The 24,975-nt window shown below is 42.0% G+C and overlaps 1 protein-coding gene across 4 annotated transcripts in view; it reads right to left on the reverse strand.

The window, feature by feature from the left end:
* ETV4 (ETS variant transcription factor 4) overlaps positions 1-24,975 on the reverse strand; it is a 145,702-nt gene that overhangs the window by 16,458 nt on the left and 104,269 nt on the right. For all 4 annotated transcript variants that reach the window (XM_077252083.1, XM_077252082.1, XM_077252084.1 and 1 more), the window contains 3 exons: positions 11,416-11,469; positions 325-448; positions 57-215 (listed from right to left, as the gene is read on the reverse strand). In XM_077252083.1, coding sequence (XP_077108198.1) covers positions 57-215; positions 325-448; positions 11,416-11,469 — 337 coding nt within the window. The remainder of the gene's footprint in view (positions 1-56; positions 216-324; positions 449-11,415; positions 11,470-24,975) is intronic.

The following is a 24,975-nucleotide window of genomic DNA, read 5'->3' on the forward strand; positions in this document are numbered from 1 at the left end:
TCTACAGAAGAACACTTTTGCAGATGGTGCTGGCATTTCTGGTCAACTATACTTACCCATGTTCCATGAGATAGCCTCCAGACTGAGCAGACTGTGATGAGCTCTGTGGGGTGACATATCCTCGGTCCTGTCTGGGAAAGTGGGCGATTGGCGACACTTGTGCACCCTGATTTGGGGACTTGATGTTGACTTGTCTTGATGTTTGGTCATAGGCACTAGAGACAAAAGGAAAAATTTAACTGCAATGCCCAACCAGTACAACAAATCAGTTATCGTTAGTCCAACCTTACTTTAACGATGGAGCAAAGCAACCTCGATCCTCACCTGGCATAAAGGCACTGTTCCCCATTCCGATACTGAAACTGTTTTTGGCTGCATGAAAGACTGGGGTCCGAACAAGAGCTTGGCTGTTCCTTTTTGATTTTCACCGGTGGGCTGTGAAAAGCAACTTTTAAAGAAAAAGAAGAGCTATGTAAATGGACTAAAAGAAACCAGTAATATATTCTAACAGTAATGGTTTGCAATCAAATCCGCATTTCTCATGTAGTTTTCTATGAGAACATTTTAGGTCTTATTCAGCATCTCATTATGTAGTAAAATACACTCCATGCAGTCAGCATAGCACTGCATTAGAGCTATTGCATTGCTTCTATGGGAGAAAATGGTTTAGTTTCATGCCATGCCGCACTGTAGGTCACAATTCGGAGGCATATGTATATAGCGCAGAGCCTTCTAAATGTCCATTGTTGCCATGTTACAGTTCAGAAATACCCATGTGTGCATGAGGCTTTACAGCAAGGATAAACTGCCCAAAACACACTTGAAATGTGAGTTAAAGCACTCAACAAACCTTGTCTAAAATATAAAAGTTGATACAGCAGTATTACTGCAGAATTATTTATTAAGCTCACTTATATGGCGCCATCATATTCTGCAGCGCTTTACAGATATTCTTGTCATCCTCAGGGCTCACAGTCTAAAAATTTATTGGCAGCCAATCATCCTGTTTAAACATGCTGCCTATAACCTGAAAAACCATTGATAATGAACAATCATATTAATTTGGTTTGCATGTAGCCAATCTTGAGTCGAAGATCACAGGATGATGTGCTGCCAATAAAAAATTTTAAACATTTTTAAAGCCAGGTTAAAAAGGGAAAAAAAAAGTGTTTTACATTTTGCAGCTGATGAACGAGTTTTTTGCTCTGTCATTGGGCTATTGCAATCCTGTTTAGTTGGGCAGATAGTCGGGAACAAGCATTCCTACGAACTCTTGTTCTTTGAGTATTGCCTTGTCTAAGTGGGCCATTAACGATAGTTAACCATTTCATATTAATAGTTTACGCTAGTGCAGCCTATCCTCTTTTTCCCTATGAGGTTTAATCCTCAAAGCCATGAACTGCACTTTCTACTTCGCAATTAACAGCAATTATAAACACTCAAGTAGTCTGGCAATGCTTTACAAGACCCACCCAATATTTGAAAGTACAGGCCTGGAGGACATTTCAAGGTACTTTCAGGTAACATGACAAATGTTTTCCACTGGTAATAACTAATATTTCAATTAAGTCAGATTAATATTATGAAGAATTAGTTTTACTCTAGACATACCGGTTCCTTTCTTATGTTTAACACATTATTAATTTAGAATTTTGAGAAAGTTCTGGCTAAAACAGTAATTGTTTTTCTTGAAGTTTTTTTTTTTTTATTCTCCTAGGTTTGTTTTTTTCCCCTTTTCCAACTCTAACTTCCATGACGTAGTTTAAGTCTTGCCTGGCTACTGACCTCTTGATCCTCTGGATATAAAAACACATTTAGCAGCGTCATACCTCCTGTGCAGAAAACACTTCACATATTAAACGTTACAAGTTTTTGTAACATGTCCAACTAGGCAGGGGCAGAACTATGGGGGGTGCACAGGTTGCAGTTGTAGGGACTGAGCTGGCTAAAAGCAAATGCTATTAATTCCTTGCAATGTGATAGCACAGTTTATATACGTCGCTGCACCAAAGTAGTTCCACCTTATAAAGGGAATGGCATAGAACACTAGGGTATGCCATCTTTCTAGAATATCCACTGACCACTAGAAGTCCCATCAATTCTAAGCTGAATTCATACGTTCACATATTATGGTTTAATTACTGACAGTGTCTTCTGGACTGATCACCTACACCTCAGTGAGACTATAGAAGTTCAGGTTAGGAGACTCGTGGCCAAGTTTGAAGTCATGCCCCTCACTTGAACCATTATATACAGAAGTCTGAATTCGGCCTAAGAAGGTCATCACTGCAGTTCCCAGCCACACTGAGCTATTCAAATTTCTCTGGATGTGTCCAAGGGGTAATTTTCTCCTTGCAGAGAGTGACAGGTCAAGCCTGATATGCCAAGGTGAAGAGACATTTAAGCTCCTATGGGAAATATTTACCCTTTACCCCCAGATCCTGGTCAGATGATTCTCACCCAGCCAACCCAAATCTCACACTATGCTCTAATGAGGGGCAGTACCCATAAACAGGGTCTACAAATTGAGGTTCTGGTTTTGGCTTTTATCCCAAGACTTGTTAGAGAGTCGATATTGACTTTTAGGATTGCTACTTCCTATGGGTGGCACTACAATTCTAGTCCTCTTCCTTTCTGAAGAGACAATCTGGATCTATGGAGATTCTAGAGGTCAAACCACCACCAATTAAAGTGATGGAAAACCTTTGCGATTTCACTGTACAGGGATATTTAATTGGTTCTTTCATTATATTACATTGTTCCTTAAATCTATACAGCGCCAACATTATGTTTTGTATAATGTAGCAGTGTTATCAGTTTTGCGGAATCAACAAATTAACCCTTTACTTTGCCCGATAAGCAAAGAATTACAAGGTTTGGCACTACTGAACATGATTGCTGCAATAGACCATGGTAGTAATTCAGCGGTTGTAGAGCACACAAGATGAACAGGTGCTTAGACCTAGCCAGCAACAATGTAAATCCAAGCAACATTGAAGAACGTAGGTACTCACCAGATAGTAAAATTCATCTTATTTAGAGATTGTCTACATTCTTCACCATTGCTTGGATAACACTACTTTGACTTCAGTGTCTATTATCTGTATACTGTGACTTTGCTGTGTATATTATTCATGTTTTGTGAAATCAGTCAGTGCACGGTGCCTGTAAAGTGGTGGGCTATGACCAAGGAGTTGATCATCTCTAAATTGACATTAACATGATCTATTAATATTTCTACCCTGTTACTTTGAACATTACATATGTGCCGTGACATCACCGTGCTCATTCTCATCATCTCTTCAGTAGTGTAAGATTATGTCCTGTGACCTCAATAAGATTTTTTTCGTACTGTGATATTACTAAGCGCAAAATTAGGAGTATTAACGAATAGGGGGTTTACTACAGATTTTAAAACGGGGCTTAGAAAATCCAACTTCGGCCACTGTAACTAGAAAATAGACATTTCTGTTAAACGTAAAATAAGGCAATGCTAATCTTAAAATAAAGTGGTGTGGGAGAACCAAACAACATACCCATTAAACCTCCGCTCATCTTCTTGCTTTCATTCATGGCAGGGGGAGTAATGTAACCACTGCAGCCAATCAGAAGGCTCTGTTTTTTTTTTTTTATTACTGATCTCTTATTTTCTGGCTCGGGCAGTACAGGACTCCTTCAACTAGTCTCCTAGCTCTCCATCTCGGACCAATCTTGACCATGGCAAATAACTGGCTGTTGACATCTCCATCCACTAAAAAGTGCAGAGACCATAATGGAGGAACGGAATGGCTATGTAAAAGGTATTGTTGGACTTGTTTTTGAAAGAGCTATATGTGCAAATACCGTAAATCGTTTGGGCTATGCGCATATAAATATCCACATGCTCAGTAGTGACCGATGCTGTGGGGTCGTAGGTTTATAAAGTGCAGCACAGATTCATCTCCACTAAAAGCGGAGATCCTTAGAGCAGGAACAGAACAGATATTTATAGGATATTTCAGAACTTTCCCAAATTCTTTTGAAAAAAATTTGTAGCACATCCTGCACTGAACTACTGTACCCAATTATTATATATTTTCAGAGTCGGTCCATTTTACACCGACTCCACAGCCCTGTTTAGAAGTTAAACAATAATAATACAATACTACAAACAATAAGCCAAGACACATTGAATGTCCAGCTACTAAATACCTAGTGAACAAAATCAATTTTATATAAATGTAAAAATATGACTTTTTGCATCATGTTCCTGTGGGAGCCATGTGACAGAGGAGCCCAGAGAAGCGTATTGAAAATAATTAGACACCAGGCAATGACGTCTTTATTGGTCCTTCTCGCACTACTCACTAGATAGAAATTGCTTGTTTGCAGTTCCAGTGTAGCCATGTGACAAATGTCAGGGGATGGTGTAACATAGTTGCAAGGCTCTCACTGGGGATGCTACTTCCTTCTGGGGCAGACTGTGTTAATATTATTGATGCCTGTAAACAGAATTATCCAGAATGAAGTTACAGGGAAATTCTGTGTGATGAAACAGAATCCAGGCTACCGATGGCTCCCGATTTCATTCTAGTGTTTCCCAAAGCAAACATCTGAAGATGGCCACAGAAACCCATATAGTAAAGGCAGAGATTACTAAATTCATACGCTTTAAAATAAAAACACAAAAAAGCTGAGCCATTGATCTGTTAATTGCAGCAAGAGCCACTTTGACCATACACTTTTCTGTCAGCAAGCATGTCAGTGAAATGAATGGTCAACTAGAACCTCGATAATCTGTTGATGGGTCATAAATGTTTAAGTAATAAATGAATGAGCACAGGGGTAGGCGAGTGCCAAGTGTCTTACTGTTAGGACCATGTCTGATCCCAAGAACGGAGGTACCAAAGTCCCGTGTCAATGCATAACCATGCTCCATTTACTATGGGTCTATGGAGACAGTAGTACCAAAGAACATGGGAATCGGAGCCAGTCAACCATGCATACTACCTCTCCAGTCACACAAACCCAATTGATAAGTATTTAGTGGGATGACCCTTTCATCTCACATGATCTCCACCATCAGTAGAGATGGACAATATCAGACCAAGAAAGGTCTGCCAAGACTGACAACCACTATGGATACCATAGCTAAAGGGTTGTCTCCTCCCTTATGCCACATCACTACTTACGAGCACAATTCTGTGAATGACCTATCAAGGCTATAAACTGTTTTCCAGTAAGAATGCATTTTAGGTCAGTCAAAGAAACCTTGAAATAATTTTTTTTTTTTTTTGTTATTCTTGTTTTTTGGACATTTAGAGAAGAACAAGATGGTAATGGTCCTGAATTAATATCTGCTAGTATGTAATTCATCAGCTCTACTTAGAAGGAGATTGCAGAGGTTTATCAGAAGAGATTTCACAAGACGACCATTAGTGAAGCCAAAGGAAGTGTTCCCCAGAGACACAGGATTGTGTTTCAAGTGTTCCTCACAGAATACAGAGCTCCTGTCCACTTCTACCATCATGAATTGTGAAGAGCTGGCTGTGCTGTAAGCAATTATTCGTAAGTGACGTTTCCTTGTCCTGAAAACCAACATTTGCCCCAGGCTATATCGCAGAAAACGTCACTCCTAGATTCAGAAAACATCGGGGGCTTTCCCAGGCAAACCATTCTAAAATCATCACGGTACAGAAACCTTACCAAGCGTCTTCAGGCCTCCTCTACAAAACACAAACTAAAGAGAACAAACATACTGTAATGAAGTATTTAAGAGCCATTTCCTTTATTGCTGCATTAATATTTTATAAGCCCTTAAAGAGAGTTAACTAAGTAACAAATGCAGATAAAGCAGTCAGGCAGATGGATTTGCCATTTCCCTTTATCTGTAAATGCACAGTAATCGCAGCATAGTGCTAAGAGGACATGGAGGACCAGCTCATTACTCTACTGTCCCCAGCAGGATTATCACATCTCCACGCATTGTATATGCCAGCCTCTCTTTACTAACCTACATAATGGAGGCTTATTAAAAAGAATGAAATGGGGTTAAAGATTACACAATTTATTACAAACTATATTTTTCTATGCTAATGTGGTAAAAAAAAAAGAAAAAAAAAAAAAAAGGGAGATTCGGGCAATAATGTTACCACTGTAGGGTTATATACCATAGGCCAGACAAGGAACTTGCTATGGATTCTTTATAGCAGAGGTCCCCAACCTTTTTTGCACCAGGGACCGGCTTTAAGCAAGACCAGTTTTCCATGGCCCGGTGGGGGTGGGGCAGGGGCGGGGCTTTGGTCATATGGGGGTGGGGTTATGGAGGGATGGAGCTTAGTGCATACTTATCATATAATTATGACATTTATAATGAGAATGTGATTCAACTTACCATAGGTTCAGAATGAGTGGGAGCACCATGCTTGTTTCCCTGGTGCTTTGCACCATTATTGCCCCATAGCTGTGCCATATAGTGCTCTGCACCATTATTGCCCCATAGCTGTGCCATACAGTGCTCTGCACCGTTTATTATTGCCCCATAGCTGTGCCATACAGTGCTCTGCACCATTATTGCCCCATAGCTGTGCCATATAGTGCTCTGCACCATTATTGCCCCATAGCTGTGCCATACAGTGCTCTGCACCATTGCCCCATAGCTGTGCCATACAGTGCTCTGCACCATTATTGCCCCATAGCTGTGCCATATAGTGCTCTGCACCATTATTGCCCCATAGCTGTGCCATATAGTGCTCTGCACCATTGCCCCATAGCTGTGCCATACAGTGCTCTGCACCATTATTGCCCCATAGCTGTGCCATATAGTGCTCTGCACCATTATTGCCCCATAGCTGTGCCATACAGTGCTCTGCACCATTGCCCCATAGCTGTGCCATATAGTGCTCTGCACCATTATTGCCCCATAGCTGTGCCATATAGTGCTCTGCACCGTCCATTATTGCCCCATAGCTGTGCTGCTGCTGCTGCAATAAAAATAATAAAACACATACTCACCTCTCTTGCTTGCAGCTCCTCGGCGCCATCTTCCCGGCGTCTCTCTGCACTGACTGATCAGGCAGAGGGTGGCGCGCACACTATATGCGTCATCGCGCCCTCTGCCTGCAGTCAGTGCGGAGAGACGCCGGGAAGATGGATCGGCGCCCGGCGTGTGGAACGAGGACACGTAAATATGCGATACTTACCTGCTCCCGGCGTCCCGCTCCTTCCCCCGGACAGCTGGTCTTCGGTGCCGCAGCCTCTTCCTCTGTCAGCGGTCACCGGCACCGCTGATTAGAGAAATGAATAGGCGGCTCCGCCCCTATGGGAGGTGGAGCCGCCTATTCATTTCTCTAATGAGCGGTCCCACGTGACCGCTGAACAGGGGCGCCGCGGACCGGCTGAAAAACCCCAACGGCCCGGTCCTGGTCCGCGGACCGGCGGTTGGGGACCTCTGCTTTATAGTAATGTAAATCTACAAAATGCTACCAACTATAAGCAATAGGGAAAGGGGTGAATCGGCCTAATGGTCACAGGTTCATTTTATCCTGCAGGAGATGGGTGGCAGGGGTTACAAGGCTGATCTGATCTCAGGATGGCATAATCCAGCTCTGCGAGAGGCTCCCCGTTATAATTACTATATGGGAATCACTTCCCTGTATCTCCGCCCTTGGATGTTAGTCTTTTACTATACTAAATTATAAATTACATAGAAATCATTAATAAAATGCTTGAATAAAAGTTGGGTATACATTTTATTTACATATAACCTGTGATGTATATTTTCACCACGAGTCAAGTGCGCATGTATGTAGCAGGCTCAGGACTTGAGCCAGCGTCATACATGGAAGGTGCCTGCTGCGTTACAACAGCCAGCACCTTTCTCCAACTTTAGCGAGCTACAATCACTGTTTTACCATTTACTTTCAACTGGTAATCTATGATATTTAATGTTGCATCCAAGATGGGTACCCATTCTGGTACCCCAAGTCCCCTCCTATTTCCCTTCCTGCTGGGTGTAGCTGAACGATCACTGCAGACAGGGGCTAACTGGCCCAATCACTGCTATATTTGTTATTGTACTTCTAGGAAGCCCAGACAGAAGCATTTGTGATCAAACGACTGCAGGATTAAATAATAAACAGTAATTCAAGTTTTAATCACCTTTTCTTAATCTCTCCTTCCCCAAAAAATAGTATTGCATTATCTTAAAAGAAAAGAGGAAAAAAAATAAAAAAATCTTTGGAATGCCTGAATTGGCATTTCTCTTTTATCTTACATTCCCAAACCTCACGCTCAAAAAAAAAAAAAAAAAAAAAATCTTATGCACCCCAAAGTAATAATAGAAAAAAGGACACCTCGCCACAAAAAAACAAACAAACAAAAAAACAAAAAGCCATAGCACAGCTCCATTGATTGAAAAATGAGTAAATATGGTTTAGGTAGCCCGCAACTGTAAATAACTGTGCATTTTTTAACCTCCCCCAAAAAACATGCAAAAACACCTATGTAGACAAAGTAAAAAAAAAAAAAAAATTAAAGTTCTGACAACTAAAGCTAAAGAAAAAAAATAATTGCTCGGATTTACGGTACATTTTCCAAACAGTTTTTTTTGCTGCTGTGGTACTAGGTTGCATTTTTGTAGTTTACTGTAATTATTCATTTAGTTTTTTTTTTTTTTTAGCGCATAGTCACAAAAAAAAAAAAAAATCTACATCATGACCTTGCAGCTATAAAGGATATACACTTAACCATTACTCTGCCAGAGAGATAAGAAACGGGAGGGAGGACTGCCAGGCTGAAGGCATAGAAAATACAATTGTGCAAGACTATGCCATAAAGGGGTTAAACTGAGGGCACACACAGAGCAATGTACATTGTTCAGGGACAAGTCTTAGCGTGACGCTCCTACAGACCAGACACTTCCGAAACCGCTCTGCGCAGTCTGTTATGGGAGCAACATAAACCCTGAGAAAAGCCGGCATCCATAACAGAGAAAGGCCAGGCCGCAGACGCTTAACACTTTTTTAAAAATTAAAATGTAACAGCAACACACCTATAGCATTAACCCCTACATTGCGCGGCTTTATTTTTTCCGGTTAATTCCATGTAGTTCCCGGAAACAACTTGCAACCAAGTTTTACATACGTGGGAGTTTGAAACCAGAGCCGTATAAACAATCTTTTCCTTTTATCAAATCAGCATGGCTAAAAGCCTGCCTGCTGTGCCTGGCGTGCAGCTGGTGTCCTATAACCAGTCAATACAGAGTCTTCGCCCTCCATCCACGTGAGGAGCGGGAACTCGGAGCACTAATGACCTCTAATGGAATCACATACATTAGTGTAGGGCAGGACCATGGTGCAAGGGCTGGTGCATTTAGTGGGTAAGTGTAGCTACAAATCTCCAGCTCAACCATTAGAGGACTCCGTACAATTGGTCTTGGCACCTAAAAAGAATTTACCAGTTTGTTTATAGCAATGGCAATTTCATTTCTTTCCCGCTCAACAGCTTATCCAAAAATCACAACCATTTTGTTTGTTTGTTTTTTTATGCAGACCCACTGGAAAACCTTAAGGACTCCTAAAAGACCGTAATAGATGCCAGACAGAAGGACCAGGGAATGGCGCTCTTTGCCACCAAGAGGTGTAGAAATTCCGGTTGCTTGTAGGTAACATTTTATTGACACTAAATACACAATGCGTTTCGGCTGTTTGAAGCCTTCTTCAGGTGTATGGACTATCGCAATAGGTGTAAAAGATTGTAATAGATGTCTACGGCCTAGAATATTAAAATATTAGCCACAATTACTAGGATCTGTAAAACATGGCACATTGTACGTAGTGCATTTTACAGTTGGGGTAGGCTAACAGTTTTAAGGCGAGTTTGATGGGGATTTTGGAGCAGAATCCACTTCAAGTACTGTATTTGAAGCAGTTTTAGAGGTGGAGTTAGCAGCACAAGCCACTTCAAAATCCTTCTCTATGTTAACATACCCTTATACCTCTTGTCCTACAATAGGTCCTCTACACTAGGGGTGGTCAACCACCCATTTAATTCGTGCCCCATGGCAATTTTTTGTCTCCTAATTTAAGAGGACATGGTAGGTTCAATAAGTCACTGCAGAACGTATTACTTGGACACTTACTAATCAATGACTGGTTGCATTGCGATTCCCAAGGAGGTCATTTGCTTCAAATACTTGATCTGATATCAGGGGCCAGTAGGATCACTCCTCCACTCAAGAAGCTTTAGGCTATGTTCACGTGTCTGCTCAAACAATTTCATTTTAGGAACAGACAAGCAGAATAAGTGATCTGCGGCATCGGTCATGTAGCCGGAAGCAGAAAGGCTTCATCGGTTGTTATGAGCTCTGAATAAATTCTGTTTTACAGAAAGGAAGAACAAGTCTTGCATGCTGGACTTTTTCTATACCACCAAATGGATCCCACAATAATCAGTGGGGCCTCTGCGCTTGTGTTTGTTTAGATAACTGATGCAACGGATCACTTATTCCATTCGTCTGTTCCTCTAAAGGGAAGAGACAGAACGGAAAGTCTGAGCAGACAAGTGAACAGAAGAATCATTACTCCGGGAGATCCAGTGATATTACACAGCATCTTTCATTACTACATCTACCTAGTCTACAGCATCACTGGTTTATATTGCATCAGATAAGCCCTTTTGTCAGATGGGTGCCATATTGGCCAGAGAGAAGGGACAATGCATGTAATGCAGACAACACTGGCCAAACAGACTATGACAATAAGGCTAGGGTCAGACGACTTATTCTCACCTGAGAAAATTGGTTAACATATGGTTATCGGAGAGTGATTTGATTTTCTCAGATGTAGAGAATTAAAAAAAATAAAATAAAATTCTCATCTTCTCAAATCAGTCTCTGAAGATCGATCTGTACACGAATGTCATCCTTACCCACAGATATGAATGGGCGAGAGTCATCCGATTATTGGGGGCCACTTTTACATGCAGCTATTTTATTCCCCTGGACCAAATAGGCCCAATAAAGAATAATCAGCATGTGCACAACCCGATAGAATAGTATCGGGATGATTGCGACCTGTCAAAACCACGGATGGCACTCATCTGATTTTTATGGTCGTGTTCACGAGTCCCATGTATGTATATTGTTCTGAATATCAGAATACAAAAAAAAAATTTAAATAGCTTCCTATTGCCTAGTCAGGACAGGAGTTTGCCTCCATAAAGGGAATATGCAAACACCTACACAAATAGGAATATTGCAAATGGTTACAAGGAATGTCACCCGCAAACATTACATTCCACCACTTTCTCCATGGAAACTTTCCGCCGGCCTTGAAACTGTTAACCCAGTCTTCGTGACCCCATGTACAATCAAGTCTCTCATTTGTGTTTTTGTTGCCCATTACGATGGAGGTAAAAACTACAATGGTTACTTACGATTCTCTGACTGCAGGTCCTGCAAGAACTGTTCATCACTATCTGGTACTTGAGCTGCAGAGAAAAAAAAAAAATTATAATTACTACTTTTTAGATCAAATCACGTTTCAAACAGATATTCACACAAATAAATTTTAAAAAAGTATGAGGGCTGAAAAGTAGTGATCTTGGGGGCAGGGTTTTCCTCCACATCCTGCCCTTGATCCCATTTGAAAACATTATGGACAGTTAGAAATGGACGATAAACGAAGTATATTGTCCCCTATCAAAGGGGTATTCCTATATCCAAAATCCTATCCCAATATGTAGTAGGTGTAACAATATTCGCAAATACCTTCAATTAGAAATGTAGTATAGTTCTTCTGATTCGCGAGGTTACTTACCTCATGCAGGGCATTACTGTAACTTAGGTATCCATGGTTACGACCACTAAAAGCTAGCCAACTGTCAGTATACAAGTGGTCGTAACCATGGATATATAAATTGTGTATATATCATGCATACACTAAAAAAAAAAAAAAAATTCCAGTAGAAAAAAAATTAATCCAGGTACAATAAAATTAAGATTCACACAATTTCATCTTTTACACGGACACCAAATGCATGAAACTACTGTGAAAGTTGGACAATTATAGATTCCAATACAATTTTCATTAGATGTTAACAGCATATAACATTGGCATAAGTCCAGCTATCTCCAAATAGGATTGCTGATAGACCCCACAATCTCCTGAATCATTTAAGCCAGTGAAAAAACAATGAAGGAGAGGGAGGGAAAAAAAAAAAAAAAAAAAAAGTATTAACCCTTTGCAGTATTTTTGAAGTGAAACACAGTCGGATATCAATTGAAAGTGTCATGTTGTTCTTGGTGCACTTAAGCTGAAAAGTGAGCGGCGGTCTGAGGAACTGAAAGCTGATCCACTTAGTCCTTATTTACCTAGCCATAAACAGGAACAAGATCATTCCTACAGGTCAGTCACTGCACCCTGCACCGTTCCAGGGAAGGATCTATAACATCTAGTCAGAGACTCAAAGTACTGATACTACTGCAGAAACTTAATAGATGGCATTTTTGGATAGAAAAGGTTCCCTTTTTACCATTTACCTGCAGCTATATGGTTAATCTGCAGGTTATATCCTCCCTGTAGCTGCTCACTTTCACCCATAATGCACTGCACGGAGCGGTCACAGTCCCCACTCACTATACGTGGAGTGTGCTGTAATCACTACCGGACACTGACAGTCTACTGCAGGGACAGTGGGGAAGCCACTACAAGTTCATTGTGTTTCTGTAGCTGCTGCTCCTTTAGGGCAGCATTTTAACACTATTTACTTAAAAAAATTAACCCTTTACCTACAGATTTTATATTTTATTTTATTTATTTTTTTTTTGGGGGGGGGGGGGGTTTAAGGAGGGGTAGGTTGACATGACCGGTTCCCTTTAAGAAAAAAAAAGTTTTAAGAAAGTCCCATATCTTGTCAGAATCATAAAGTGGCCAATATACACAATGGTCATATTTCAGGCCAGGCGCTTATCGAGAGATGTAGAGATTGGTCAGCGCTGTCTTGGCTACATCATTGATACATGCTTTGAAAATATGTCCGTTCGTAGGCAGACCAGTTAGTTACTTTCACTAATATTTCCTACAAACTGCTACAATATATTAGGATGGTGGCTGTCAGAAATCTTCTAGCCCAGAACTGGAGAAAGCCTAATCTCTCTACAGTGGGAGTCAAAGCCACATAAAACAAAATGTTTCTATAGGAAAAATGAATTGCAGATTGGGGCAATCCTGGAGAAAGGTTTTAAAACATTTGGCTAAATTACTTGGGAGCCCGAGCCCCCAGCATGGCTTACTGCCCCTTTCCGTGAAGATCTAGTTGACTGTACTCTGTCTAATCTAACAGTGGGAATGGCGCTTTACACGAATGACCTGGAATGAAGGTTTACTACCTCGTCTAGATGGGATGGGGGCACCACGTTTATTGCCTGGTTCAATTGATTTTTTAATCTTTATAGGATGTTCATTATTCCAGTTGTCTTGCTTTTAGTTATATACTTCGTACCCTTTCATTATTTACATGGACAGATTCATCCATGCTTGGGTCAACTTCATCAGTATCTGAGAATTACATTCTAGAGAATGTTGTTATCAATACCATGGATGCGAAGAACTAAAATCAATTTTGGAACACAACAAGACAGACTCGACGCAAAGATCACCAACCTACGACTTGCCTACTTTGGCCACATGCAAATGAAGCAGTCACTGTAAAAGGACATCATGGTCAGAAGAATAAAAGAAACAAGGCGACGAAGACGACCAGCAATCAGATGACTTGATATAATCCAAATAAGAGGCAGAGAAGACCCCGGTGGAACCCATCTAGGCTTGCACAAGATCTTAGAAAGCCCATACACATTAGATCAAAGCCTATGCTATGCCAGATTTCAACTATAATGAGCGATATTTGGCTAGTCTAGTGAAATGAACTATGAATGATCATAAATGGTTAAAGAAAAACACAGCATACGAGCAAAACAGGGTGTATAATCCGAGAGGCGGGCCCTGGGAAACACAGAGATCCAACTAATTCCATTTGATACTAGATATCAAAAACCTATACGGGACTGGCCTATCGATTAATGTATTGCTACTAGTGGTGAGCGAACGTGCTCAGGTGTTCTCAGAGTATATCGGGTGTGCTCGTATATTATGCTCGAGGCCCTTGCGGCTGCATCGGGTGTGCTCATATATTATGCTCGAGGCCCTTGCGGCTGCATCGGGTGTGCTCATATATTATGCTCGAGGCCCTGCGGCTGCATCGGGTGTGCTCATATATTATGCTCGAGGCCCTGCGGCTGCATCGGGTGTGCTCGTATATTATGCTCGAGGCCCTATGGCTGCATCGGGTGTGCTCATATATTATGCTCGAGGCCCTGTGGCTGCATCGGGTGTGCTCGTATATTATGCTCGAGGCCCTATGGCTGCATCGGGTGTGCTCGTATATTATGCTCGAGGCCCTGTGGCTGCATCGGTGTGCGCGTATATTATGCTCGAGGCCCTGCGGCTGCATCGGGTGTGCTCATATATTATGCTCGAGGCCCTGCGGCTGCATCGGGTGTGCTCGTATATTATGCTCGAGGCCCTATGGCTGCATCGGGTGTGCTCATATATTATGCTCGAGGCCCTGTGGCTGCATCGGGTGTGCTCGTATATTATGCTCGAGGCCCTATGGCTGCATCGGGTGTGCTCATATATTATGTTTGAGGCCCTTGCGGCTGCATCGGGTGTGCTCATATATTATGCTCGAGGCCCTGCGGCTGCATCGGGTGTGCTCATATATTATGCTCGAGGCCCTGCGGCTGCATCGGGTGTGCTCATATATTATGCTCGAGGCCCTGTGGCTGCATCGGGTGTGCTCGTATATTATGCTCGAGGCCCTATGGCTGCATCGGGTGTGCTCGTATATTATGCTCGAGGCCCTGTGGCTGCATCGGTGTGCGCGTATATTATGCTCGAGGCCCTGTGGCTGCATCGGTGTGCGCGTATATTATGCTCGAGGCCCTGTGGCTGCATCGGGTGTGCTCATATATTATGTTTGAGACCCTGCGGCTGCATCGGGTGTGCGCGTATATTATGCTCGAGGCCCTGCGGCTGCATCGGGTGTGCTTGGATATTATGTTTGAGGCCCTGCGGCTGCATGTGTTGCTGCTTTTAGAGAATGGAGTTTGCCTGTTAGGGGTTGGAGCTCAGTGGGACCACTTCTGCATACCGTGCTGCCTCCATAGCATATAACCATTATAGTTGGTTGTGTTCAGCTTATAAATACAGTGAGGAGCACATCACCATTCTCAAGGACATGCCTACTGAAAAGATCTCATTGGTGTAGGACATAACAGGGGGTTAATACTTCCTAAAGTGGGGACAAATAAGAAGCAGCACAAAGTTCGAGTCTAAAATTATCCCCTCAGTTAATAGGTTAGAGATTGCACTCTGACATTTGGGAAGGAAGTATTATATTGTCTGCTGGTCATTGAGTAACACTAGTAGAAGAGCCAGCACTAAACTGGCAGTGTTACTTCCGATGCATTCCCAAGCCCCAGATAGCAGAAACTATTTAAAGCTGGCACGTTGGCACAGACCGCTGAAAAGTGATCTAGGACGCAAAGGATCTGTGCGAAGTAAGACGTCTCCTGCACCGGCTGGGCCAGCTTTAGAGGAGCAGAAGGCTTGCAGCAGAATGTATTCATTTCCCACATGTTCACCGTCTGCTCTTCTCCGATAGTGGGGATATGTAAGCTACGGAAATAAGGGAGACAATCCCTACCGCTTATATAATGCTAACACATTGGACTCTATTGGATGGCAGGGGGCAATGCTTATGCAGACTTTCAGAATGGTTGGAAGCCCTTCTGATCCACAGAAAGCTGGGTTACATCCCGTATGGCTGGTATAACATTTTCCAGGTTTTGTCATGCTGCTTTGCCGAGATTTTAAGTCGGCTTAATTATTCACAGACTTGCACAAATAGGCAGCTTTTGCCATTCAGCCGTTTAGGAAAGTTGGGTGGCATCAATTGCATCAGTTGAACTTGCAAAGGGAAAAGTAGTGCAGTTATTGTTTCGGTAAACACGTGACTTATGGCTACTAGTGACATCAATATGATTTTTTATTCCTCTACCTTGATCCCTCATTTGTAAGTAGGAAATGGGGTTTCCTGTATCTATTCACATGGAAATCTAATGCATTGCCATTGTCTGCGGACCCGATCCACCCACTGTGCACTTACAGTAGGATCATCCACTTCCAAAACAAAAGCAGGCCTGTGATCTGCAGAAATTAACCCTTTGTGATGTAACCGACACCCAGGATCACAAGAGGTTATTCTTGCATTTCTTTCCCAGTAACTCCATAAACAAACATTACTGAGAAAACAATTAACCTGCTCTATAGGAACATGTGACACTGCATGCAACGGGTTTAGGCCTCATTCAGACGTCAGTATTTTATGTACATACGTTCTGTGCTTTTAAAGTCACATGCTTTAATTTTTTTTCCCAGGATGCAGAATGGGGGAAAAAAAAAAAGTTCAAGGTTTAACAAAAAAAAAAATTATAAAAGGGAAAAGAGCAATAACGGTAAACCCACCACCATTTAGCCCTCTGTTTTTCGGTAAGCAGACCTTTGCTGATCCTTCTACCATCACCACTTAGCTGCAGCGGTCACCTGGGGATTGATGGAAAACCTTCACTGGAGGATAGCGAACCAAGACCAAACAGGCCCTCCAGAGGAATGGTGGAGGATTTACCGGGGAAAATACACACATTACATTCTTGGTGAGCTTTTTAATGCAAATGAGAAGCTGCGTTTTACAGGAGCAGCAAAAGCCATGAGATTTCAGCAATCCCATACAGACACTTTCCCCCCCCGACTGAATTGGAAAACTACTTCTTTTTTTTTTCTCTTAAAGCTGCAGCATGTCACATTCAGCTATTTTTAGCAGCGTTTGTTCACCCCCATAAAAAGCAATGAGGAAGTGTAAAAAAATGCAGGTATCCAGTTTTGCTGCGTTTTTGTGTGCAGAAAACTCAGGAACAACAGGCACTAAACTATCAGCATGAAAAACGCAGCAAAACCTTTTTTTTTTTTTAAATCACCTTACTGCCAAGAGAGCAGGTTTGCCAGCAGAAAAAAAGCACCAAAAAATGCACCGTGTGAACATAGCCCTGTTGTGTTATGTTAATGCATTTACTGCGTTCAAGGTTTTTTTAAAAAAAAAAAAAATTAGCAGAACAATTCCCTGACGGTAATCGGTCACCAGGTTTTTGCCACCTACGGTAATCTAAGAGCACCATAATGTTGAGACAAGGACCCCAATTCCGGTGATGTGTCACATAGTGGGCTGCATGCTGTCGTTTTGCGAATCTCCTGATTAAACAGTATTCTCATCAATAGAACCAGTAAACCTGCTGCCAGGTAGTCCTCCATATTCCATACTCCATAAGCTCTATGTAACCTGCTACTGATTAGCAGCCCTCTGCCTATGCACAGTGTACACAGAAAGCTACCAATCAGTGGTGTGGGCGGAGTTATACAGAGCTCAGCATTCAGAGAGCTGCAAAAAAAAAAAAAAAGTGATTTTATCAAAACTGCAGGAATTAGCCCAATATATGATACATCTCTCCAGTGTCCCTGCCCCTACATCAATGTTGCTCTCAGATGTAGTAGCACAAATAAAGTTTTCCTCTGAAAAGACATTTACGGAACACGACTAAGGCACCAACTGAAAGGTAGCCAGTGTGCCAAATTTGAGCACGCACTGCATGCATATGCCGCTGACCAGCCAAAATGCCCAGGAAGTTTACAGCGCACGTGCAAAAAACTGCAACCCCCCCAAAAAATGGAAAGCTTCACAAAGATCTAGGGACACTCACATGGGTCTTTTTTCTGGCTATCGGGTGGGGAGTTGGCAGAAAAGGTTATTCTGTGGACATTATAGAGCTATAAACCTAGATAAGTAAAGTCAGAGAAAGAAAGGAATATAGGACATGTCTAACATTTCCCAGCCAAGACTGTCTGTGGTTCCACAGTTATGTCGACCACCATAATATAAGGAAATCCATTGAGGTCGGTTATCTCAATCCATGGTGGTTATTAATGAGACTGCTGAATCAGAGTAGTATCTAGAAGGCCAAGACAAATGACTCGAGAACAGTTTGGTCTTCGCTGGGTGTAGTTACATTTTTCCTTGATACCGCCATTTATTACCTCCTCAGATGTTCTGTCTTACAATGTAATTTGTCACGTTTATGGCCAAGTGGTTCTTTACACCAGAGCTGTAATTACAGTTCGTCTAGTGCCTTAACGGCTAGATACAAATGAATCAGGAGAAGTTACAGTTAGAAGGAAGCACCTGGTTTTCTGCACCTAGGGGACGCCTCAAGGATACATAGGGAAGGCGGTGTATATGGGATCTGATTCACAGTCCTGGCATGGACAACAAGGTACAACTAGAACAAGAGGGCAGAGGATGGGTTACAATGATCATAAAGTCCAGGGAATATTTCAAATTATTAGGCTGAATTTTAGGAGCACAGTGAATGCAGCCACGGTGTTTTACTTCACGATTAGGCCAGGGCTCCCCAATGCCTTTATTACTGGCAAACAGCTTCTCGCTGTCATTACAGAGCTCTCTATGGATTCAGTCAGACTGGCTCCTAGACTCTCCTGCTTTTTGCCACGCCAGCTCTGAGGTTTCTTTTATAGCAGGTAGGAGGGCGGCGCAGACTGGGTGGGCCAAGGCACTTGAGAGATTTATATTTTACGTGCTGTTAAAAAGAAAGCCGTGCCTTTAGGGCTACTATTATTCCATAAAGATATAAAATGGCATAATCTGAAAGGCAAATATTTCATTATCCAAAGGGACTCCAGAGAATTGTGCATGTTTTCTTCTCTTGGGTTATGATCAAGCTTCCAGTTTTGCAACTGAAAAAGCATAATGACATACATTATAATGATTCAATCCATAAATCTCTGCTTTAGCTTACTAATATATCCCTTTTAAAATTTGGTTCCCATATGGCACGTAAGTGTCCAAATTCTGGTAGCTGATGCAGCTAGTCTACAGATGATGTTTTTTGTAACCTGGCAGATCACATTTTCAGCAAACAAAAGTCTCATCATTGGAAATTTGCATAAAATTTTCAATAATGTCCTTCACTGTTTCTCAAATATATAAAGCATGTAACCAATTCACCTGCACACACACGTATTATTGATCTCTGGTCAATCCACATAGATGACCCTTTGAATGAGTGGATTTCTACTACAGCTTGTACAATGGAATCGGAGCATGGAACTAGCTTCTTGACCTCCATTTACCCTAATAAGTCATATGTAAAGGAGTTTCTGTATGGGATAATACATTTCAGGATAGTCTTATGGCGGAATCCTTTACATGTTTTAAGGATAACACCCCACATTAAACGTCTATAAAAAAAAAACCTCATAGTGAATGTGTGGCATCCCAGGTGTCCGGATGCCACAATGGCATTGCCTTCCTCATGGGGGGGGGGGGGTGATGTCATGCCTGGAAGTAAGGAGGGAACACAAACATACAACACCTTCCCTAGCTTCCCTATAAGTTCTGGCCTGGAGGCAGGGTTAGAGAGTTGAAGGAAACCTGTCACCTGAAATTGGCGGGACCGGTTTCCAGTCATATGGGCGGGGTTTTTATGTGTTTGATTCACCCTTTCCTTACCCGCTGGTTGCACGCTGGCTGCAATATTGGATTGAAGTTCATTCTCTGTCCTCCGTAGTACACGCCTGTGCAAGGCAATCTTGCCTTGCGCACGCGCAGTATGCTTTGCCCAACTGCGGGCAAAGCCGAAAAGCATTAGTGCGCATGCGCCGGCGCACTATGTCCCGGAACACAGCGAAATACTTCCAGGACATAGTGCGCCGGCGCATGCGCGCTAGTGCTTTTCGGCTTTGCCCGCAGTTGGGCAAAGCATACTACGCGTGCGCAAGGCAAGATTGCCTTGCACAGGCGTGTACTACGGAGGACAGAGAATGAACTTCAATCCAATATTGCGGCCAGCATGCAGCCAGCGGGTAAGGAAAGGGTGAATCAAACACCCAAAAACCCAACCCATATGACCGAAAACCGGTCCCGCCAAATTCAGGTGTCAGGTTCCCTTTAAGTGTGAGACAGTGAAGGGAGAGGAAGCGTGTGAGGAGAGAGACTGGGAATGGAGCTGTGAGTGAGCTCTTCTCAGGATTAAGCGCACAAGAAACCGGACACCGAAGTCCGTGGTTGCACGGGGACTAAATGCCTAGCAACCAGAACCCCTGCAGGTCTCCTGGCCCATCTAACACCTGGAGGCACCACAGCAGGTCAGGAGCCTGGGGCTGCCAGTGAGAAGACCGTGCCCATAAAAGGCTCATGCTGTCAACCATACGTGTTAAGAGTAACAGAAACAGAGAGGAACTTGTGTAAAGCTTCAGGCAGCAAGGGAGAGAGAATACAGCGCAAAGGGAAGGCCTCCGAAACCACCTGGCTAAGTGGATCCCAAGTTACTCCCAGACCCCATCAACACCTGTAACCTGTGCCCCAGACTTTACCTGCAAATCACCAGTAAAAAGGTAAAAGGAAACTGCAATACCTGTGTCCTCCAATCATTTCCTGCACCCCACCATCTATCATCCCTTATCAACTGCACCGGTAGCCCTGAGTACTAAGCTCTACCTGTGGGGAGCTATACCAACTCTGCTGCAACACCATCAGCCCCAGTGGACCCCTTTAAGCAGCGTCGGCCATCCTTGGCCAAGTACCACAGGTGGCATCAAACATTTCCCCATAGACTTTTTCACTACACTTCATCCCCTTTAGTTGGACGCCCAGGCCCACGGACCGGGTCACTGCTGCCGTGACCTTCCCCTTTAAGAACTGTGTCTGGCCCGGTACCGAGTATCCCACGGCCTTATGGGGTGCTCCAAATGTATCTATGTCATCTGACATTATAAAGAAGAAGTCTAGAAATATCTCAAGAAGCATGCTATTCTGAAATCCAAAAGGCATGACATCCAGCTCTAAAATAATTTGTTCTCGCCATAAAATGTCTTGCTATATAAAAGGCAATAGGCATACTGTAAAGAAAGCACACACCACCACACTACTAAGAGCATTAGGAGAAATTAAATACCAGGAAGTCTATATACTCAATTGATGTGAAGTCTACAAGTCAATGGCGACCATGAAGTACAAGTTTATGAGATGCAGAGTTGGCCCAGAAATGGCATAAAATACCAGCAGACTAGCAACACCCTACAGGAGAGGTTATTCCATTTAATCCAGCTTCCAGCTCTTTTTCTGCCGCTACAGCCACAAGAAACATCGCAAAGCTCATAAAGTCCCAGGGAAAGAATCACAGATCATGTGTAAATTGAGCCAGGGGGTTGCAGAAAGTTGTTTAACATCCCTTAAAACTCCTTTCCAAATTGTCTTTTTCCATTCACAAATGCCAGAAATCCTTTTACTAGTAACTACAGCTTAATGTGTCCTGTTTTTCATAAATGCTGATGTTGGGCTTGCTTTTTTAACAAGTTGAACTGTATAAACAAGGCAATCCTGCCCAAAAACTTCCATTACTCCAATGTTTCCAAATAGGAAACTGAAAAATAAACGTCCAAACGTCTGCTAAGATCCTCAAAAAGCATATTAAAATGAGAGCACCTGCTTGGCTATCTGTGTGCAAGGCTAAGGTTTGCCGGTGTTTCCACTGTTTTGCTACCACTGCAGAGTTCTGATCCAAAACTTTCAATTCTGATGCCTGCAATAGGCTCCAGGAACCAAAACAAGTATCCTGGATTCCTGGGCATTTAAGGTTCAGGTGTTTGTCCATTTGTATGCATATAATATATCCATCTATGGTAGCATGTAAAAGTTTGGGTACCCCTAGTCAAAGTTACTGTTATTGTGAACAATTAAGCAAGTTAAAGAATTTTATGGTGAGGACAGAGGAGATGTTTGTTTTCTTCTGATGACTCTTCCATGAAGGCCATATTTGTGCAGGTGTCTCTTAACAGTATAACAATGTACCACAACTCCAAAATCTGCAAAATCTTTGTGAAGGTTTTTTGCAGTCAAGCAGGGGTTCTGATTTGCCCCAATAGCAATCCTACGAGCATCGCTCACTGAAATTTTTCATGGTCTTACAGACCTTATCTTGATCTCCACTGTTCCTGTTACCTGCCATTTCTTATTACATTTCAAACTTAGGAAAGGGCAACTTGAAAACGCCTTGCTATCTTCTTATAGCGTTCTTTTGCTTTGTGGGCCTAAATCATTTTCAGAGAGCTAGGCAGCTGCTTAGAAGAACCGATGGCTGCTGTTTTTTGCAACAAGGTTAGAGGAGGTTGGGTTTTTAAAAAGCTGTGAAATCTGCATCACCTGCCCTTTCCGATCAATCCGTGAACAAGCCATAATCACAAGCTAATTAAGGCCTGAAATTTTGGTCAAAAGGTATCTGAGCACACAAATCTCCAAGAATGTCCAAACTTTTGCAACGGTCGGCCCAGTTTCCTTTTTGTAATTTTTTTTAAAAAAAAAGTAAATTTTTTTTTACCTTTAGGCCTTTTAGAGCAGCACGGTGGCGCAGTGGTTAGCACAGCAGCCTTGCAGCGCTGGAGTCCTGGGTTCTAATCCCACCTTGGACAACATCTGCAAAAATGTATTGTATTGTATTGTATGTTCTCTCCGTGTTTGTGTGGGTTTCCTCCGGGCACTCCGGTTTCCTCCCACATTCCAAAGACATACTGATAGGGAATTTAGATTGTGAGCCCCATCGGGGACAGCGATGAGAATGTGTGCAAACTGTAAAGCGCTGCGGAATATGTTAGCGCTATATAAAAATAAAGATTATTATTATTATTTCAACTTGCTTAATTGTTCATAACAACAGTAATTTATTATATTTTAGGCAATAAAAAGACTATAAAAAAAGTTCAATCAGTGTGCTTTTTATCAGAATGTGAGTTTGGTGGGTGTCTTCGTTTTTTTACCATCCGAAATTGGACAATTTCATCAGGTTCTTAAGAAAAAAAAAAGCGCCATATTAGATGGCGAAATTTATAATGAATTTTGGTGGCTTCCAACCCACCATTTGGTACTCCTGACTCACCCCAGACAGATTGTGTTGGGGGGGAAGATAATGATTGGCACATTGAAATTCAAATAGCTGATACTTTTGTTCCCCTGGAGATAAACTACTACCAGAAGAGCCTGGTAGGGACTATCAGAGATCATATTAGTGCTTGGCTGAGCGTTCCTGTGTATGGGGGAGTCTTTAAAGAGCTGCTGGCCCGAATGCCACTGATGGCCATCAAATGTGTATAGGGGTTTTAATTGTTGGAGACCTCTGGTCTATAGTTTGCCAATGAGCTAGGCCCATCAATTTGGAGGTTAAAAACAATACTATCTAATACAAGTTCATTTGATGTATCAGCAATCAAAAAATAAAATGAAGCACAATAGACTTCTTATGGAGAAATGCTATAGTGATTCTTGCCTGGACTAAAATGGTTTAGTTGCAATTTTAAATTTCCGTTAGACCTCAGGTTTAGTGACTATTTATCTTCTACATCTACCGGGTATAATAGACACATTCATTAAGAATAAGCATAGGCACTCAATATAAAAATTTGTCACAGGATTCCCTGTTTTATAAAATAAGGCACAACTCTCTGCATTTGAAGCAATCTCCTGTTTAGAGGCAGGATGATGCAATCTTAGGATTTAGGCTGGCCTGTGCCAAGGAATAGTATAAAAAACAGAACTCAGAATACACAGTTAGGGTCCCTGCCAACAAGTAACCACAAACATGTAGGCATTTCCATTTTAGCTCGACTTTCAAGAAAAAAAAAAATCCTGTAAAAAAAGGGAACATTCATACACAATATAAAAACACTGATGCAAAAAAAGATGATCTAAAACCGTTACAAAATAAAATTGACGTCACCAAGTCAGAGGAGGATGTATCTGGTACTGCTCATTTTCTGAGAAGTAGCACCATGAAGGAAATTTTCATAAGAACTAAGGTTCCATCTGGAGAAATTAAGATTACATCATACCATGTTTTTATACACAGGCTTAGAATAGGCTTCATTACGGCAGACATTTTGTCAAACTTTATCCTGTTAAAAAGATTTTTTTTTTATTTTTTTTTTTAGGAATCTCTTGAATTACTTACTCCTTTATTGGAAATTCAGTTAAGCCCATATTAAATCTTGATTCAATAGAAGGTAAACTTACTGGTGACTGCAAATCTGAAGTGAATATGGAAAACGCTACTAATAGGAAATTGTGACACAAACATGTCAACCAGTCGTTTCTTCTTCCTCACAAACCCTCCATGAGCCCAAAATGACAACCATTTTCGAATTTTAAACTCTACCACTTCATTAAGTGGGAAGACCCACCCAAAAGTGGAGCTTAACTTTAAAAACCGAGAAGTTGACAGTCTTCAACATGCAGAGAAGTGATCTCCAACTTGATGTTTTTTGAGCTTCTGCAAACTTACAATTCTAGGCAAGCCATTAAGTTATGCTCAGAGTTGTAGTTTTACAACATCGAGAATACCAACATCAACACTTGTTTTCAAAACCAGTTGGTCAGAGTATAGAATCTGAAGACATCCGTCAACGGGATTATCCTCCAATTTATTTATTTAATTTTAAGCTGGACTCGATGGTTTAATTTTCTTCGCTTTAGGCAGAGTACACTCAAACAAGCTTCGGGCCACTAACCACATAATTTAGCCACTTTCACTATTAACCAAATCAAACCACAACTGATCACCCTCATATGCAATAATGTTGGAAGGGGGAACCAAGGAAGTAAGGTTGGATAAGCACAATTATTAGCACATCAAAGGGAATGCCACTTGTAGACCCAAGGAGTTAGTGTGCTATTGTCCCTTCATCACCTAGTTCTTCCTGTCCTCTGTAGCAGAGACCTCCACTACAGTCCTAAGGATTTGCTCAAGCTTGTACATAC

The sequence above is a fragment of the Ranitomeya variabilis genome, chromosome 4 (genome assembly GCF_051348905.1).
Source record: "Ranitomeya variabilis isolate aRanVar5 chromosome 4, aRanVar5.hap1, whole genome shotgun sequence".
NCBI lineage: Eukaryota > Metazoa > Chordata > Amphibia > Anura > Dendrobatidae > Ranitomeya > Ranitomeya variabilis.